General features: G+C 42.3%; 2 protein-coding genes across 3 annotated transcripts in view; one reads left to right on the top strand and one right to left on the bottom strand.

Annotated features, from left to right (window-relative positions):
- Window positions 1-6,685, top strand: part of TLR2 (toll-like receptor 2) — a 13,803-nt gene extending 7,118 nt beyond the window's left edge. For both annotated transcript variants that reach the window (XM_010840725.1, XM_010840724.1), the window contains exon 2: window positions 2,664-6,685. In XM_010840725.1, the coding sequence (XP_010839027.1) occupies window positions 2,680-5,034 (2,355 nt within the window). In that variant the 5' untranslated portion in view covers window positions 2,664-2,679 and the 3' untranslated portion in view covers window positions 5,035-6,685. The remainder of the gene's footprint in view (window positions 1-2,663) is intronic.
- A 2,880-nt stretch (window positions 6,686-9,565) lies between these two features.
- The window catches only part of RNF175 (ring finger protein 175), a 65,938-nt gene continuing 57,489 nt past the window's right edge, over window positions 9,566-18,014 (bottom strand). The window contains exons 7-9 of the mRNA XM_010840723.1: window positions 15,467-15,600; window positions 11,904-12,005; window positions 9,566-9,686 (exon numbers count right to left, since the gene is read on the bottom strand). Of these exons, the coding sequence (XP_010839025.1) occupies window positions 9,566-9,686; window positions 11,904-12,005; window positions 15,467-15,600 (357 nt within the window). The remainder of the gene's footprint in view (window positions 9,687-11,903; window positions 12,006-15,466; window positions 15,601-18,014) is intronic.

Raw genomic sequence — 18,014 nt, 5'->3', positions numbered from 1 at the left:
TGGCATAGTCAATAAAGCAGAAATAGATGTTTTTCTGGAACTCTCTTACTTTTTCGATGATCCAGTGGATGTTGGCAATTTGATCTCTGGTTCCTCTGCCTTTTCTAAAACCAGCTTGAACATCTGGAAGTTCACGGTTCATGTATTGCTAAAGCCTGGCTTGGAGAATTTTGAGCATTACTTTACTAGCATGTGAGATGAGTGCAATTGTGTGGTAGTTTGAGCATTCTTAAGGATAACACATCCAGACAAATGGGTTTATTTTAAAAATGCGAGGTTGCCTTAACACTAAAGTTTATCTGTGTAGTCACCAATGTTTATTAACAAAGTAAAGAAGGAAATGTTATTATCTCAATAGTTACAGGAAGAAAAAAAGAATTTGATAAATTTCAGCATTTATGAATAAACAGAATAAAGTATAAGGAAAAAGGAAATCAAATGAAAAAAGGAAATAAAATGATCATTATGCCTGGATGATATGATTATGTATGTAGCAAAAAAACAGGAATTTATAAACTGTGAAAATTGCTGAATTAGTTTTGCAAGGTTGCTCAATGTATGGTAAATATGTAAAATTTAATTGAATTTCTCTCTCTGTATCTATAGGTATATGCCATATATAAGTAATACTATTTTTAAAACTTCAAAAGTATCAAATGCCTAGGAATAAATATCACAAAAATATGCCAAGACCTCTGTATGGAAAAATCATAAGGTATTATTGCAATAAAGAAGAGCAAAATAAATAGAAATATATCATGCTCATGAATTGAGAACTTCAATATTATAATGATGTCAATAATTCCCAAATTATCTATAGATTGATGGTATTGCCAATTAAAAATCAATGGATTTTGTTTTTGAAACTGTTAAGCTAATTTTGTAGTTCATAAGAATATACAGAGGGCCAAGACTAACCAAGGCTCACTTAAAGAAGAACAAGGAGGAAGGCCTTGCTCTTCTGGATATGAAGATGAGTCATATATGTAATGTTGCCAGTACAAAGACAGATGCGTAGACATCGGATTGGAATAGAGAGCCTTGAGGAGGCACACTCACCCTTAGATGGACGTGTGAGTATTGGCAAAGGTAGTATTGTTGTTTCCCCAAAATGATCTTTTGAAAAAGGTACTGAGTCAAACAGCTTCCTCAGTGATTCAGCAGGTAAAGAATCCTCCTGCAGTGCGGAGACATAGGAGACATGGGTTTGATCCCTGGGTCAGAAAGATCCCCTGGAGGAGGAAATGCCAACCCACTCCAGTATTCTTGCCTGGAGAATTTCGTGGACAGAGGAGCCTGGTGAACTACAGTCCATGGGGTTGCAAAGAGTCAGACATGACTGAGCCACTGAGCACGGGTGCGCGTGCACACACACACACACACACACACACACACACACCGAGTCAAACACTGCTTTCTGCACTTAGTTTCTCAGGAAGAGAAAGTTCTGATGGTCTGATTGTCCCTCAACCCAACAAACCCCCTTGCTCTGCCTGGGATTCTCAGCATCCCTCCTGTCTGCTAGTCGTTAAGTGCAAAACAGGTTGAAGAGCATGGAACCTTTTTCTTTTGGTTAAAGAGCACACTCTTCCTGGAGCTGCTTCTAGTGAAAGGTGGTCAGAGAGAGCTGTTGTTTGGCTTTGTGAGACCTCTAACTCTTGGGGGCATCAGGTCAAACAAGAGGTGTGTTCTAGTGGAAGATCTGAAGGGTACAGGTAGGAGGTGGTAAATCCACTTGGTTAAGCCTAGCCCTTTTCTTAAACTGCTTGCTTTTTCATCCTCTATAATTCATTTACTCATTTTTCAATCCACGATTGGTCCTGCTCCATATTCCTACGTGGTACTGTGCTTTTTATGTCATTGTTCAGTGGTGGTCTACCTGTGTTAGTGTCGTTGGGGGTGTTAGGGAGTTCATTTTTTATCCTGTTCATACATTCCATTTCCCTCTTGGTTATTTCTTGGTGTATATGTGTGTGTGTGTGTGAAGAATTGATGCTTTTGAACTGTGGTGTTGGAGAAGACTCTTGAAAGTCCCTTGGACTGCAAGGAGATCCAACCAGTCCATCCTAAAGGAAATCAGTCCTGAATATTCATTGGAAGGATAGATGTTGAAGCTGAAACTCCAATACTTTGGCCACCTGATGAGAAGAACTGACTCACTTGAAAAGACCCTGATGCTGGGAAAGATTGACAGCAGGAAGAGAAGGGGACGACAGAGGATGAGATGGTTGGATGGCATCACTGACTCAGTGGACATGAGTTTGAGTAAACTCTGGGAGTTGGTGATGGACAGGGAGGCCTGGCGTGTTCCAGTCCTTGGGGTCACAAAGAGTCGGACACGACTGAGTGACTGAACTGCGCTGATGTGTGTTATATCTCATTCATTTATGGCTGGCTTGGTCTGTGTTGCTGCGTGTGGGCTTCTCATTGAGGTGGCTTCTCTTTTTGTGGAGCATGGATTCTAGGTGCATGGGCTTCAGTACTTGCAGCACATGGGCTCAGTAGCTGTGGTGCAGCTGAGTCTCCTGCATTGGCAGGTGGCTTCTTAACCACTGGACCCCAGGGAAGTCCCATGTTTTATATCTTACAGAACATTTCTCAAGAACTGGAATTAAGCCATGATGTCAAACACAGTCATTCATTTGAACCTCTTTTCTTTGTAGGTCAAATCACTGGACAATGCCACGTGCTTTGTGGACAGCATGGGTCTGGGCTATCATCATCCTGTCCACGGAAGGAGCCTCTGACCAGGCTTCTTCTCTGTCTTGTGACTCAACTGGTGTCTGCGATGGCCATTCCAGATCTTTAAACTCCATCCCCTCTGGTCTCACGGCAGGTGTGAAAAGCCTTGACCTGTCCAACAACGAGATCACCTATGTCGGCAACAGAGACCTGCAGAGGTGTGTGAACCTGAAGACTCTGAGGCTGGGGGCCAATGAAATTCACACAGTGGAGGAAGATTCTTTTTTTCACCTGAGGAATCTTGAATATTTGGACTTATCCTATAATCGCTTATCTAACTTATCATCCTCCTGGTTCAGGTCCCTTTATGTCTTGAAATTCTTAAACTTACTGGGAAATTTATACAAAACACTTGGGGAAACATCTCTTTTTTCTCATCTCCCAAATCTGCGGACCCTAAAAGTAGGAAATAGTAACAGTTTCACTGAGATTCATGAAAAGGATTTCACTGGACTGACTTTTCTTGAGGAGCTTGAGATCAGTGCTCAAAATCTGCAGATATATGTGCCAAAGAGTTTAAAGTCAATCCAGAACATTAGCCATCTGATTCTACATCTGAAGCAGCCTGTTTTACTCGTGGACATTCTTGTAGATATTGTAAGTTCCTTAGATTGTTTAGAACTGAGAGATACTAATTTGCACACTTTCCATTTTTCAGAAGCATCCATCAGTGAAATGAGTACATCGGTTAAAAAGCTTATATTTAGAAATGTGCAATTCACCGATGAAAGTTTTGTTGAAGTTGTCAAACTGTTTAACTATGTTTCTGGGATTTTAGAAGTAGAGTTTGATGACTGTACCCATGATGGAATTGGCGATTTTAGAGCACTGAGTTTGGACAGAATTAGACACCTAGGTAATGTGGAGACGTTAACAATACGGAAGTTGCATATTCCACAGTTTTTCTTATTTCATGATCTGAGTAGTATATATCCACTCACAGGCAAAGTTAAAAGAGTCACAATAGAAAACAGTAAGGTTTTTCTGGTTCCTTGTTTACTTTCACAACATTTAAAATCATTAGAATATTTGGATCTCAGTGAAAACTTAATGTCTGAAGAAACCTTGAAAAACTCAGCCTGTAAGGATGCCTGGCCCTTCCTTCAAACCTTGGTTTTAAGGCAGAATCGTTTGAAATCACTAGAAAAAACGGGAGAACTTTTGCTTACTCTGGAAAATCTGAATAGCCTTGATATCAGTAAGAATAATTTTCTTTCAATGCCTGAAACTTGTCAGTGGCCAGGCAAAATGAAACAGCTGAACTTATCCAGCACAAGGATACACAGTTTAACCCAGTGCCTTCCCCAGACCCTGGAAATTTTAGATGTTAGCAATAACAATCTCGATTCATTTTCTTTGATTTTGCCGCAACTCAAAGAACTTTATATTTCCAGAAATAAGTTGAAGACTCTACCAGATGCCTCCTTCTTACCCGTGTTATCAGTTATGAGAATTAGCAGAAATATAATAAATACTTTCTCAAAGGAACAACTTGATTCTTTTCAGCAACTGAAGACGTTGGAGGCCGGTGGCAACAACTTCATTTGCTCCTGTGACTTCCTGTCCTTCACACAGGGACAGCAGGCACTGGGCCGTGTCCTGGTCGACTGGCCCGATGACTACCGCTGTGACTCTCCCTCCCACGTGCGGGGCCAGCGGGTGCAGGACGCCCGGCTCTCCCTTTCTGAATGCCACAGGGCGGCCGTGGTGTCCGCCGCGTGCTGTGCCCTCTTCCTGTTGCTCCTGCTCACGGGGGTGCTGTGTCACCGTTTCCACGGACTGTGGTACATGAAGATGATGTGGGCGTGGCTGCAGGCCAAGAGGAAGCCCAGGAAGGCTCCCCGCAGGGACATCTGCTACGACGCCTTCGTGTCCTACAGCGAGCGGGATTCCTACTGGGTGGAGAACCTCATGGTGCAGGAGCTGGAGCAGTTCAACCCTCCCTTTAAGCTGTGTCTTCACAAGCGAGACTTCATTCCTGGCAAGTGGATCATCGACAACATCATTGACTCCATTGAAAAGAGCCACAAAACCATCTTTGTGCTTTCGGAGAACTTTGTGAAGAGCGAGTGGTGCAAGTATGAGCTGGACTTCTCCCATTTCCGTCTCTTTGATGAGAACAATGATGCTGCCATTCTGATTCTGCTGGAGCCCATTGACAAGAAGGCCATTCCCCAGCGCTTCTGTAAGCTGCGGAAGATCATGAACACCAAGACCTACCTGGAGTGGCCCGTGGATGAGACTCAGCAGGAAGGGTTTTGGTTAAATTTGAGAGCTGCAATAAGGTCCTAGGATCCTTCATTAAGGGTCAGTCTTGGTCTGGTGGTGGTCCTTCTATCACTAGTTATAACTGAGTCCATTCTGACTTAATTATATGTAAACCATCCAGTGAATATTCATTGGAAGAACTGATGCTGAAGCTCCAATACTTTGGCCACCTGATGTGAAGAGCTGACTCACTGGAAAAGACCCTGATGCTGGGAAAGATTGAGGGAAGGAGGAGGAGAAGGGGACGACAGAGGATGAGATGGTTGGATGGCATCACTGACTCAGTGGACATGAATTTGAGCAAGCTCCAGGAAACAGTGAAGGACAGGAAAGCCTGGTGTGCTGCAGTCCATGAGGTTGCAAAGAGTTGGAATTTAGCGACCGAACAACAACCATATATAAACTATTGAATGAGGACCTGCTTACTAAAATGACTAAAACTGTTCAAATTTTGTCTAGAGTGCTGTTTTATCAAAACTGCGACCAAATTGGAAAAACATGGTTCTAGGCTTTTATTTATCCTATGAGACAGTCATGATCTCAGTCCATTATTGATATGTGAATTATCTGTAGCAATTGGCTTAGTTCATTAGGAAACAGCAGAAATGAATAGATTTTAAGTGACTTTCCATCAGCTTTCTGCCAGGGGACTCATCCATGTCTGGAGAGGGTGTTCTTTGTCCCCCAGCTGTCCCTTCTGTGTGTGACTGCTCTCAGGAGCAACAAGACAAAATGTTAAAGTCCTTCAGCCAAATGTATTGTTCTCAGAAAAAAAAGTGCTGTTTTGTGTCCCCATTAAGCTTTACAGGATACTAAAATACCTAGAGGGTATATTTTAAAATGAACTGTGTGCGTCTTCCTCAGAATTTGATAAGTTTCTCCAGCCACAGTTACTTGAGAGAGCGTATATAACCCAAGGTGCAGTAAATTATGTATTACTATGGAAATGAAACTGATGAAATAAATACTCAGTTTTGAAGAATTTAAAGCAGTCTTCTACATCCCTGATGCTGATCTTCAGCCTTTAGTTATGTGTGAGGTTCTCATTACTGTCTGGTTACTCTGCTCCCTGAATCATATTGCTTTTTCCTTCTTTTAAAAAGTCTTGTTTCTAATTCTAAAAAGGGCTCTCTTTTTCTCTTTCTGAAATGTTATAGAAGTATGTGTGAGCTAAATAAATTTTTAAGCAAGCATCGACCTAGAGGTTCCTCACAATGACTCAAAAATATTTGATACACAGTGATTTAAAAGAAAGATACTACTTCCATATGTTAATTTTTAGAATCTAGATAATAAGGCATTAAATGAATGCATTAAATTTAAAAGCAAGGAGCTGATCCTGGATTTTGTGCAACTCTCTTGGTAAGCTGGGAACCATGTGTGAAGGAAGTGACCTTGCTTCATCTTCAGCCAGAACTGGGTCTGTGTGGTTTACTGGGGTCTGAAGTCAGAAAGCCCTGGGTTAGGACAGTGCATCTCTGGGTAAGTTGGTCTGACCGCAGATATTTCCTTATCACAAAGACAGGGCAGTAATGAATCCATCAGAGGGTCCTGTGTCGAGACTGATATGCAGCAGAGTCAGTGAAGCACTGGGCGTGTGCCCCGGGGTGCTGTTCAGGCTGAGGAGGCAAGAAGAACGCCCGCAGGAATGGAGACCCGGGTGCCCACACAGGCCGACAGGCGCCTGTGGCGGATGTTAGCGATTATTATTTCCACGGAGTGGTTCATCTTACTAGATATTATGGTTTGTAAATGAACATTTTTGTGTTATGGGTCCTAGTGGGGATCTCGGGTATATTTTCTGCTGTTTGCAGAAAGTTATACCAAAGAAATAAGTCCATTAAATGCATAATAGGTTTTAGTCCTTGGGAAACCCAAGGGTGGGTTCTTCTCTCTTACAAACTCCTGGGAGCATGCAATGGAGGAGACAGTAGCCAGTCTAATAAAAAACAGGCAAGTTCAGGAAGAGGAAACGAGAGATGCCACAGAAACCAAAGACAAAATGGACTTTTTGCTTTACTTCTCTATTTCCTACGTAAGTATAACATTGTCATGAGAACCAGACAAATTTAACATGGACGTGATCTGTAGATTTAATTTCAATAATTTAAACAGCAACAGGAACAGCTTCATAGTTAATTGATCTAAAATAATTTTTTGAAAAGAATCTTTATTTTTTTTCATTACAAATGTTAAACTGTAGAAATTTTGGAGAAGAAACTACAGTATATAAAAGAAATGAAAGAGTCAGCTCTTATCCCTTCACCTTGAGCTAACCTCTGGTAACTGGAGATAGGTTAGTGCTCTCCATAATTTTTTCAATGTGTATATATATATTACTTCATAAAACTGAGATTAGATTTTACATGCTTAAACTGTATAAAGAAAATAGCATCTCTTTTTTTGCCCCTGATATTGTTTGGTAATTATCTAACATTTCTAAGCTCTGAAGTTCAGTCACAATTCCATGCAGACATCTATTGGTTTACTTGCTCAGAGTTCTAAAGGGCCCTCATGGAGCTCTCCATAAAAAATAAGTGGCAAATACCCCAGAGGTCGAACACATCAGAGGTCACATACAACAGAGGTCATTTAAGGACTCTTGTACAGAAGAGAAACTAAGTGTTAGTTGGTGTTTATCCAACTGCAAGGTGCTTTGTCAATACCCAGTTCAAGAATCTCGTTTTCTCTCTTTAACCTTGCACATGGCTGCTATGTAATATATATGGAATTGTTGAAATGTCTGCTGAGTAGGGAAATAAACTAGAGTTAAATCTTCTAATAATCTGGATGATGAGCCAGTTGTAATACTGAAGCATTGAGTAGTTTCAAGAAGGAAAATTACCAAAAGGTAGAAATCTTAATGTGAGGGACTTCTTGGTGTTCCTGTGGTTTAGAATCCACCTTCCAACGCAAGGGATGTAGGTTTGATTCCTGGTGGGGGGACTAAGATCCCATATACCTCGGGGCAACTAAGCTTCTGCCCTGCAACTAGAGAAAGCCTATGCATTCCAATGAAGACCTGGCACAGCCAAAAAACCATCTTAATGTGAGATCTCATCATAACTATGATGGAATTTTGTATAAAGGACATTGCCAACATTTTTTTAAATTTATTAAGTACAATTGATTTATAGTGTTGAGTTAATTTCTGCTGCACAGCAAAGTGATTCATTTATACATATGTGTCCATTCTTTTTCATATTCTTTTCCATTATGATTTATCACAGAATACTGAATATAGTTCCCTGTGCTACACAGTAGGAGGTTGTTGTTTATCCTTTCTATATATAATAGTCTGCATCTGCTAATCCCAAACTCCCAATCCAACAGTCACCTGGCCCCCCTCCGCACTGGCAACTCCAAGTCTGTTCTGTCTGGGAGTCTTTCTGTTTCACAGATCAGTTCATTTGTGGCATATTTTAGATTCCACGTATAAGTGATATCAGGATATTTGTCTTTCTGATTTACTTCACTCAGTAGGATAATCTAGGTCACCTATGTTGCTGCAACGTGTTGCCCGTGTTTTGGCAATAGGCGTGTTTCCTTTTTACTTCATTCAAGTGTAATGTCGTCAAGTGTTGCAGATGTCTGGTGTGATGTATAGTGGTGACTATTTAGTAAATGACCAGTAATTTAAAATGAATTAATTTAAGGGAGTTAAACGTGGTAATACCATTCTTAGGTTAATTTGTTCTGACTTGTCTTCTCAATTCTGTTCATTTTTTCTCTCTTGTTGGATTGGTTCATTTGTTCAGCAGATATTTATTAGTGCCTGTTATGTGTCAGATGGTGCCCAAGTGCTGCAAAGATAGTAGGGAACAAAACATAAAATCCTCTGTCTTCATGGAGAGGAAGACAGACAGTAGACAAATGAGTCTATGATGTGATTTCAGGTGTTGAAAAGGGCTGGGATGGAAGTGAAAACAGTATGGCCATGGAAAGAGTGTGTGTGTGTTTACGTGTAAACAGGTGGCCCAGAAGAAGAGAGGGGTGCGCTCCCTCAGTCACCCGTGCGTGGGCTGAGTGTGCAGCAGCCCAGCGGACGCCGCGCGGCTCTGGCCCATTGTATGGACGGCAGCACCCGGTGCTAATGGAAGGGCTCAGTGGTACCAAAGCTGCCGCGGGGTAACAAGAACAGAGACCAGAAAAGACCGTGTCCTTAAACCATAGATTTAATGACTCTACTTCTTTGAAGATGTTCAACCGATAAGACGGCATTTGTTATAACTCAATAAAATTGTATGTGAGAAGCACTTTGCAGACCTCTGAAACCCATCCCAGGTGAGATCACTGTAAGCCAAGCTCGGGATGGGATGTCCACGGTGGGTGGTACCAGAAGTGCCACAAGCCCGGATGAGACAGTGGTTGTAACCGGAAGGATGCAAGGCCTCTGTGTTTATTCCACTGCTCAGCTTCTGCTTAAATTCTTTCCACACAGACCCAGTGCCAGCTTTTATTCAGTTCTCTGAATTCTTGGGATCTCTAAAAATTAAAAGAGTGTTAGAAAATATTTCCACATGCAGTACATCGCTTCTGGGGTAAGCGTGCCATGTTATTCCAGCCCTAGTGAATAGTTAATGCCTTGGACGATCCCGATGACCACGGGTTGCCAGGCCACCAGGTAACGAAGCCAGTCCAGGATCTGTCCGTATAGAAAGTGTGTGCGCTCCCAGCTGAATCTCAGTTAAGGAGGTTGCGCTACATCTAGCCACGTAGCAGAAATAGTCACTGTTATTTATACTACATCTGATTTCTAAAAGTAAAACGGTCTACAATAAAATCCCCAAATACAATCCCAAAGAAGAATAAAAGGTAAGGGTCACATACTGAAAGAAAGAGGAAGCAGGGGATGATGAATGTGGAAAACCAAGAACAATGAAAACTACCGTTAATCGAGCAAAAACAGCTCTGGGCTATTCTGCCGTTGTTCATCAGAGGGAACTCACTGCATGTTAAAAAGGAAGACGTTAGTTCACTGATAATACATATCCTATCCTGGTCCCTCGGCTAGACTGTGCTGAGGGAACTTCATACGTAGTATCTCTATTAGCCGTGTTATACACGGAAAGGCAGACTTTTCATACGTATCGTTTATCTTACACTGAATCTCAATGAGGAGTGCATGTGTTTCTTTAGCTGCCTTGGAAGAATGATGCTTGTTGTTAGATGTTCCATTCAGAAACACGGTTCTGTATTTCACAGAAAAAAAAGTACATGTAATATTCAAAAGTTTATTATCTCAAGACCATTTTGTTCTCTCAAAGAAATCAATTGTCTTTTATTATTTAAATGATCGTTAAGGTGACATTTACGACCACATTATCACCCATTTTATAACAAAGACGCATATACTGAGGTTTCACAAGTGAGTTACTAGTCGAAAGCTGTTCTGGCTCAGCCTAGTGAGGAGAGAAGGTGCATGACGGCCTTCTGCCGGGGCTGTTCTTGGCTGGGTTCTGAGACAAAAGCCAGCTGGGAGGGAGCTGAGTGGGTTCTCTGTGCCGGGGTGTGGCTCTGAGACCCAGGGCCCACCTGCGCTGCCGCCCCTGCGGCTCTACTGACAAGTCCTTCCTTACCTGCAGCTCTCAGCCACGGCGGCGCTTCTGCAGATAGCCACTGGTGAACCTGCACAGTGAGGGTTGGTGAAGAGTCAAGGGGGCAGGGATGGGGGATCTCCTTTAGCACTGTGAAAGTCGGGTGACTGGAACTTAGAAGGAATACGGTAAGTCCCCTGCGTATGAGTGAGTTCCGTTCAGAGAGTGCTTTCATAAGTCCAACAAAGTTATCTAGGTACCCAACTAACATCATCATCTACATACTGTACTTTTCACACAAATAACACATAAAAATCAAGCAAACAAAAAATGACACATTTTTAATCTTATGAAAAGTACAGTAGTACAGTACAGTGGCTGAACAGACACACGAGCTAACTTACATGATTGGACATGCAAAGGCACGTTCCCATCCCTGAAAGTTCACGGCTTGGAGGTGCATACGTAGGGGACTGACTGTCGAAGGCTGCTGCTGAGGAGCTAAGAGGGAGTTCCTGGCAGGGTGTGGCCATCCCCTCAGGGCTCTTCCACTTAAGGGGGATGCGTTTTAGATCTGTTTACCCCCCTGGAAGAGACACTGTGGTCTTGGGCGGGTGGGGTGGAGGGCCAAGGCTTGCAGTCAGCGCTGGAGGGGGACACTTCCTTCCTGTGACCTTAATGAGATGTGAGTTTATTTGGTCGGGGGTCCCTGCTGTCTATAAAAATCCTGTTGTTGCCATTCACTGACCAAATCTGTAGTAGGTCTTCAGTCCTTTCAATATTATTATTACTTAGGTTAGCCTAAGAAAAGATGAGATATAGCAAGGAATTAAAGAAGCCAAAATTCAGGGGGGAAAACCCTACTAATTCTGGAAATACTACAATTTTGTACACCTTAAAAATACTTTTCTATATTCTAGTTCACAGTTGGGGCTTTTAAATTTTCTATTCTATTTTCCTCCCCATCTACTCATCTTATCCACCCGTTATTTACCATCTGTCTCTCTGCCTATCTATCATCCATTTATCTGCCTACCTACTTATCTTATCCGCCTACCTACTTATCTTATCCTTCCATACATTCATATTATCCATATTTGCAATGTCCCTTCACATTTTCACTAAAGCCCTTATAGTGGAATAAGTGGAATACAAAGAGTAGAATGTATCTTTTTTGGCATTTAACTTAGCTAGAATAGTAATGCAGACATGGGCAAGAAAAGGGACAAGTCACTTTGAAATAGGTAGTTAGGGAAAACGGTGTTTTCTGCCGTACCTGTAGTGATGATAAATAAAGTTTAGATTAGAGAATGTGTTGCCAGAAAATAATATTTCATAACTTCATAAAAAGGATATGGGTTATTGATCATCCTCTTCAAATCGACCTTCTCTTTGCAGTAAGGGCACGTCTGCTTTTTACCAACAATACACCAACCTCGGATGCAGAATTCATGAAAGCTTAGGGATCTTGTTAGGGAAGATACTGAAGGGCAAGGTCTACTTCATGACGATGTGATGGAAGTCATCCCACCTGTTGGGTGGAGTGGTGGAGGCAGAAATGGCTCTCGGTCATGACTTGGTTGTGTCCATTGCTTTCCTAGAGCCTCTGCAGGACAGTGGAGCCACCAAGGACAGTGAGCTTGAAGTCAAAGCCTATGACCCTGAGGAGTTTACTGATCTTCTTAGCCTTACATGTTCTGACCTCAGATTCTGTGATTAAATTAGACAAAGAATGTGGATGTGCTTTTTTACAGGATGTCTTATGCAAACATATCCTCACTTTTTGTGCATATCTCTGCATTTATCATAGCATCTCCCCATTTAGCTTTTTGGGCACCTACCCATTACCATCTATGTAATGAGATTCAGTTCAGTTCAGTTCAGTTCAGTCGCTCAGTCATGTCTGACTCTTTGTGACCCCATGAATCGCAGCAAGTTCAAATTATTTGTGGTCAAATATTTGTACAGATATTTCTATTAGCTTCATAAGTTTTTTCTCAAGTTTTTATTACTGATAAGGAGCCAGTTATTTTGAAATAGAATATATAGAATCTAGGCACTTACAGATTCATTTGTATACAATCCCTTTCAATGCTTTGTCCCCAAAATTGACAATGAACCGTATGTTTTCCCTCAGCACCAGGGACTGAGTCTTACAGAGCCTGAGTCAAGTCACTCTGAGTCATGACTTTTTGTGTACTTACATATCTCTCCTGGGCAATGTGCTACCTGTGGGACAGTGACTCATTCATCTCTGTGCTCAGCACCTTAAGCAGTGCCTTAGTGCCTGTTTGGGGGCTTCCCAGGTGGGACTAATGGCAAAGAATCCACCTGCCAATGCAGGAGATGCAAAACTCAAGTTGGATCCCTGGGACAGGAGGATCCCCTGGACAGGGTAATGTCAGCACACTCCAGTGTTCTTGCCTGGAGAACTCCATGGACAGAGGAGCCTGGTGGGCTATACTCCATGGGGCCTCAGACAGTTGGACATGGACATGACTGAGCGACTAAGCACACACACACACACACACACGCCTATTTATTGAATGAATATTTGAATGAATCATTCAAAACCAATTACTATTGCAAACTTATTTTCCTCGGGTTCCACAGCTTATAGATTTGAGTAAGATCATTAACTGGGGCTTTTCTGGTGGCTCTGTGGTGAAGAATCTGCCTGCCAATGTAGGAGATGCAGGTTCAGTCCCCGGGTTGGGACGACCCTCTGGAGAAGGAAATGGCAACCCACTCCAGTATTCTTGCCTGGACAGAGGAGCCTGGTGGGCTACAGTCCATGGGGTCACAAAAAGAGTTGGCTATGACTTAATGACTAAACAACAAACACAATGATCAACTATGAGACTCATCGTGTTGATTTCTTTCCATAGTCACTGACCCCAGGTGGCTTTCCCTGATCTGCTACAGCACCCATGTAGACGTTCCCTCACTAACGGAGGGCATGGAGGTGGAGACAGTCAAGGCCACGCAGATGATTCCTCATATTAGATTGGTGTGCGACCAAGAGTCCCCATTCTTTTATGTTCTTGGAACTGGGGTCACTTTTGCATGTTTGGGTTAACATAAAGTGTATTATAACAAAGATACTAAGTCAAAACCTGTACAGTTCTTCATTCAAAAGAGCTGGTGTATAGCCCCATACCCTCCAGATAGGTATGGCATTCAGGGCTCATTGAGCAAGCATTGAGATGTTCATCTCCTCTTTAATATCCCCTTTTCTCTTCAAAATCTCATATGCAAAGCCTTCACCCCAGCAGAATTTCTGCAGAGCAAGACTCAGATTCCCACCCCTTGTTAATATGATTCATGTTTGCCCACTCCTTGCTAATATGACTCATGCTAAAATGGGCCATTAATAATACTCCCTGCAAAGCAAATTTAAAGGTGACTACATTTTCGATTACATATGCACACATGTACAACAATCCCTAAGGGCTTTTAAAGGTGGAGAGAGAAAATATTTCCACTTGCAAATGGCAGAAGGGGCTCTGTTCCAACATTTGAAAACTAAATCATATTTAAAACTAGGACCAGACTTGGAAAATTTCTACTAAGAATGATAGGTTTTTGGGAAATGTATCACACTGAAAAACCACATAGAATCCCACATGGGATATCTTTGTGTTTCTTACCTTAAAATGTTAAGACTTAAATGTTGGAGTAAAGGCTCCTATTACAGTTCAGATGCATTTGGTCCAGTTTTTTACTCTCAGGATTGAATAAATGGAATCTGTCCAGATTAAACAGAATCAAATCATGAGTGCTGCACGTCTATGGTGTTACTGACTGAGTTTGGTGGGCTTCAGAAGCAAGAGGCAGATGGTTTGATCACCTTATAATGCCAGAGCTTTGAACTGACTGAGTGCACAGCAATATTATAAAATTGATATTGTACTATCAAACAAAGATAAATGATGCCTTCTTTTCCCTGTATGAAGAGAAGAATTAAAATACTGATTGTTGGTCAACGCAAACACCACTGTGGCATCCAGAGTTACGTGCTCAGGCAGTGCAGCCTCGGCCCAGGGCTCTTGATGCCAGCATCTCTCAGCACATGGAGCCCTTCCTCACTGTTGCTGGAGTCCCAGAGGGTGCTGGTTTCCAGGGCCAGGCTGGTCTGGCCCCCAAAGATCCCTTCTCCGGTGGATAGTGATTTGGGGCACAACCCATAGGCCAGGGAATCAAATGGTCCAAGTGTAATTGAAGGTGTCCTCTTTTCAAGACCAAAGCTGATACTTGGCTTTCCCCATCACCACTGTGGACACAAGCAGGTTCCTGAGAATTATTTCCAGGTAAAACACGCCACCATTAATACCGTAGATGTGTAGCACTCATGATTTGATTCTGTTTAATCTGGACAGATTCCATTTATTCAATCCTTAGAGTAAAAAAACTGGACATTGTCATTCTTGTTCTTGTGAGATTCAGACAAGGGCTCCGCCAGGCAAGTCCTGAGCTCTGCCCTGCAGCTGAAACTGCACTCTGTTCTTCACTCCCCACCCTCTCTCCCCTGGTCCTCACTGGCTACCTGTGTGCTTAAGGCTTCACCGGCTCTCCCAGCCAGCCTCTGCTCAGATGCTGCGGCCCTCCTGTTCGTGTGGCCTGAAGACTCCTTTTAAAAAAGCAATTACTGGGGGAGGAGGAGGGTGGGGAGGAGGAGGGAAAGAGGTTTACCACCTGTTAACTAAGAGCAGTTCATTATTCATCAGGGATCAGAGAGAGTCTCAATAAGAAAATGGACAGGAGCATAAAGGCTTGGGGTTTGGTGAAGGGAGCTAAGCAAGGCAGAAGGAAGTGGGGAGAAGGAGGAGACAAAGGAGGAGGGGGTGACGGGACAGTCTTCCCTGATTTTCCATCTCCCGGCTTGAGGAAGGCCAAATGGCCTCCCGTGAAAAGGATACACATGCTTGCATGAAAGCTGGTAGGTGTTTTCAATGAGCCCTTCCTCATCAAGTTCCACAATGATCTTCTGCCCACACACGGCGCAGATGTCGTCCGACAGACTCCTGGTGGGCATCCCACTGCCGCTGTAGAACTGTTGGGGGACAGGCCCAGAGCACACATCATTCTGTGAACACAGGGAAGCCACTGGCAGCTGGAAGACATAGAGGCTTCACCGTTTCTCTGCTGCTTTAGAACTTGAAACGTGTTTTCCCATAGAACAATGCTACTGTGGGGTGAAGGTTTCCCAGGCAAAACCCCACTGAGCCCCAAAACACATCGCTAATTGTAACCACCTAACTTCTCCACTGAGGAATCCTTTAAGAGGAACAGTTTTATCGAGGGCTGTAGTTCAGAATGACATGGGAAGCTTTTTAAATTCACCCAGAACCTGACCCTTCTCCTTATTCTCCTGAGACTCTGATTCCCAGATCTCAAGTAATCCCAGACATCTATGTATCTTTTAATTAACTTTAATATAATTAAAATTTTAATCAATTTAAATAAAATCCCATCTGACTATAGGGAGTATGAAGACTAATCCCATTAGAAAGCAGCGCATTTAGAATTCTAACTTGGGACATTGCATCTCCCCAGGGCTGTGGATGAGGAGCGATTCCCAACATTGGCAGCACATTAGAATGTCTAAGAAGCTTTTTTAAAAATAAAATATTTATTTTATAATTGTTTTAGATGTAAAAGATACAAAGATAGAATAGAGTTTCCATACCAAGTTTCCCCTGTGATTAACATTTTACATTTAGGGTGGTACATTTGTTACAATTAATGAACCAACACTGATGCATTATTATGAAATCAAGTCTATACTTTGTTCAGATTGCTTGGTTTTTCTCAAATGTCCTTATTTTGTTCTAGAATCCCATCCAGGATACCATTAATTGTCTTATCTCTTTAGGCTTCTCTCTTTTTTTTATTTTTTAGGCTTCTCTTGGCTTTGGCAGTTTCTCAGACTTTTTTTCCCTATGATTGACAGTTTGGGGGTGGGGGCGGTGCTTATAGAATGTCCTTCACTTGGATTTTAGCTAATGTGTTTTTCTCTTGATTATGCTGAGCTTATGAGTTTTAGGGAAGAAGAGAACAGAGGTGAAATGCCACCCTTACCACATCGTAGCAAGGGTGCGTGCAGTCCACATGATCCATCGTTGCTGATGTTGACCTTGATTACTGAGTTTGAGGTAGTGTTTGTCAAGTTTCTCCACTCTACAACTACCTTTTACTTCTTTTACTTCTTTCTACACTGTACTCTTTGGAAGGAAATCACCATCACCACGAGCACTTCACACTTAGGGAGTGGGGAGTTAGGAGTTATGGTCCACATCTGTATCAGTCAGAGTTCTCCAGGGAAATGGAACAGAGGATATGCATGCATGTGGGTCGGGGGAGAGTGGGCAGAGAGGGAGAAAGGGGGAAGGGAGAGAGAGACTCATTTTAAAGACCTGAGGCTGGCAAGTCTGGAACCTGGAGGGCAGGCTAACAGGCCGAACTCTGGAAAGAGTTTTCAGACTTGAGGCAGAACTCCTTCTCTGAGAAACTTCAGTTTTTACCCTTAACGTCTTTGACTTATTAGCTTAAAGACCCATCTATATTTTCAAGGATATTTGCTTTCCCTTAAAGTTAATTACAGCTACAAAATACATTCAAAGCAACATGTAGACTCATCTTTGGTCAAACAACTGGATACGAGAGCCTAATCAAGTTGACACATAAAAGTTAACCATGCAACCTCTTAAAGGTGGAATATCTCCATAAATTATGTGGAATTTGTCTGAATAGATTTGTCTGTTCTCATTTATTTATATATCTATCTATTCAATCATTCACTTATTTCACTGTGGACTCATGGATATTTATTCTAAACTTCGAGTTATAACCCAATACTATTTACTACGAATACTACTGCTACTGTGTTGCTCAAATTGTTTCAGCCTTGGCTTCTGTGTCTCTTTGACATAGCCTCATCATTGTGGGTTTTTTCTTGTGTGGGCTTTTTTTGAGAGCCTCCTTACTTTCTGGCCCTACAAAATACTCTAGGTTCATATTGTATGTTCCCTGCCAAGACCCAGAATCAGACGTTCTCCCAAGGAACACTGTTTCCTTTTATTATAGACTGGTATTAGAAAACAAGATCGGAGCACTTTGTGTGCTCACTGCTACTAAGCTGTCATTGCTTCCAGGGCTTCTTAGTTGACAAAGCAAGGAAATATATCTGTATACTCTAACCCATGTGTATACACGTATCTATAAAATATTTCTCTGTATATCATCTACATTAAGATACTTATAATCTATGTTATATGTATCTTCCCTGGTGGCTCAGATGGTAAAGCATCTGCCTGCAATGCGGGAGACCTGGGTACGATTCCTGGGTCGGGAAGATCCCCTGGAGAAGGAAATGGCAATCCACTCCAGCACTCTTGCCTGGAAAATCCCATGGACGGAGGAGCCTGACAGTCCATGGGGTCGCAAAGAGTTGGACATGACCGAGCG

This window comes from Bison bison, unplaced genomic scaffold (assembly GCF_000754665.1).
Source record: "Bison bison bison isolate TAMUID 2011002044 unplaced genomic scaffold, Bison_UMD1.0 scf7180017864146, whole genome shotgun sequence".
NCBI lineage: Eukaryota > Metazoa > Chordata > Mammalia > Artiodactyla > Bovidae > Bison > Bison bison.
Note: the sequence above shows the minus strand (reverse complement) of the source record. Positions and strands in the feature narration are given on the sequence as shown.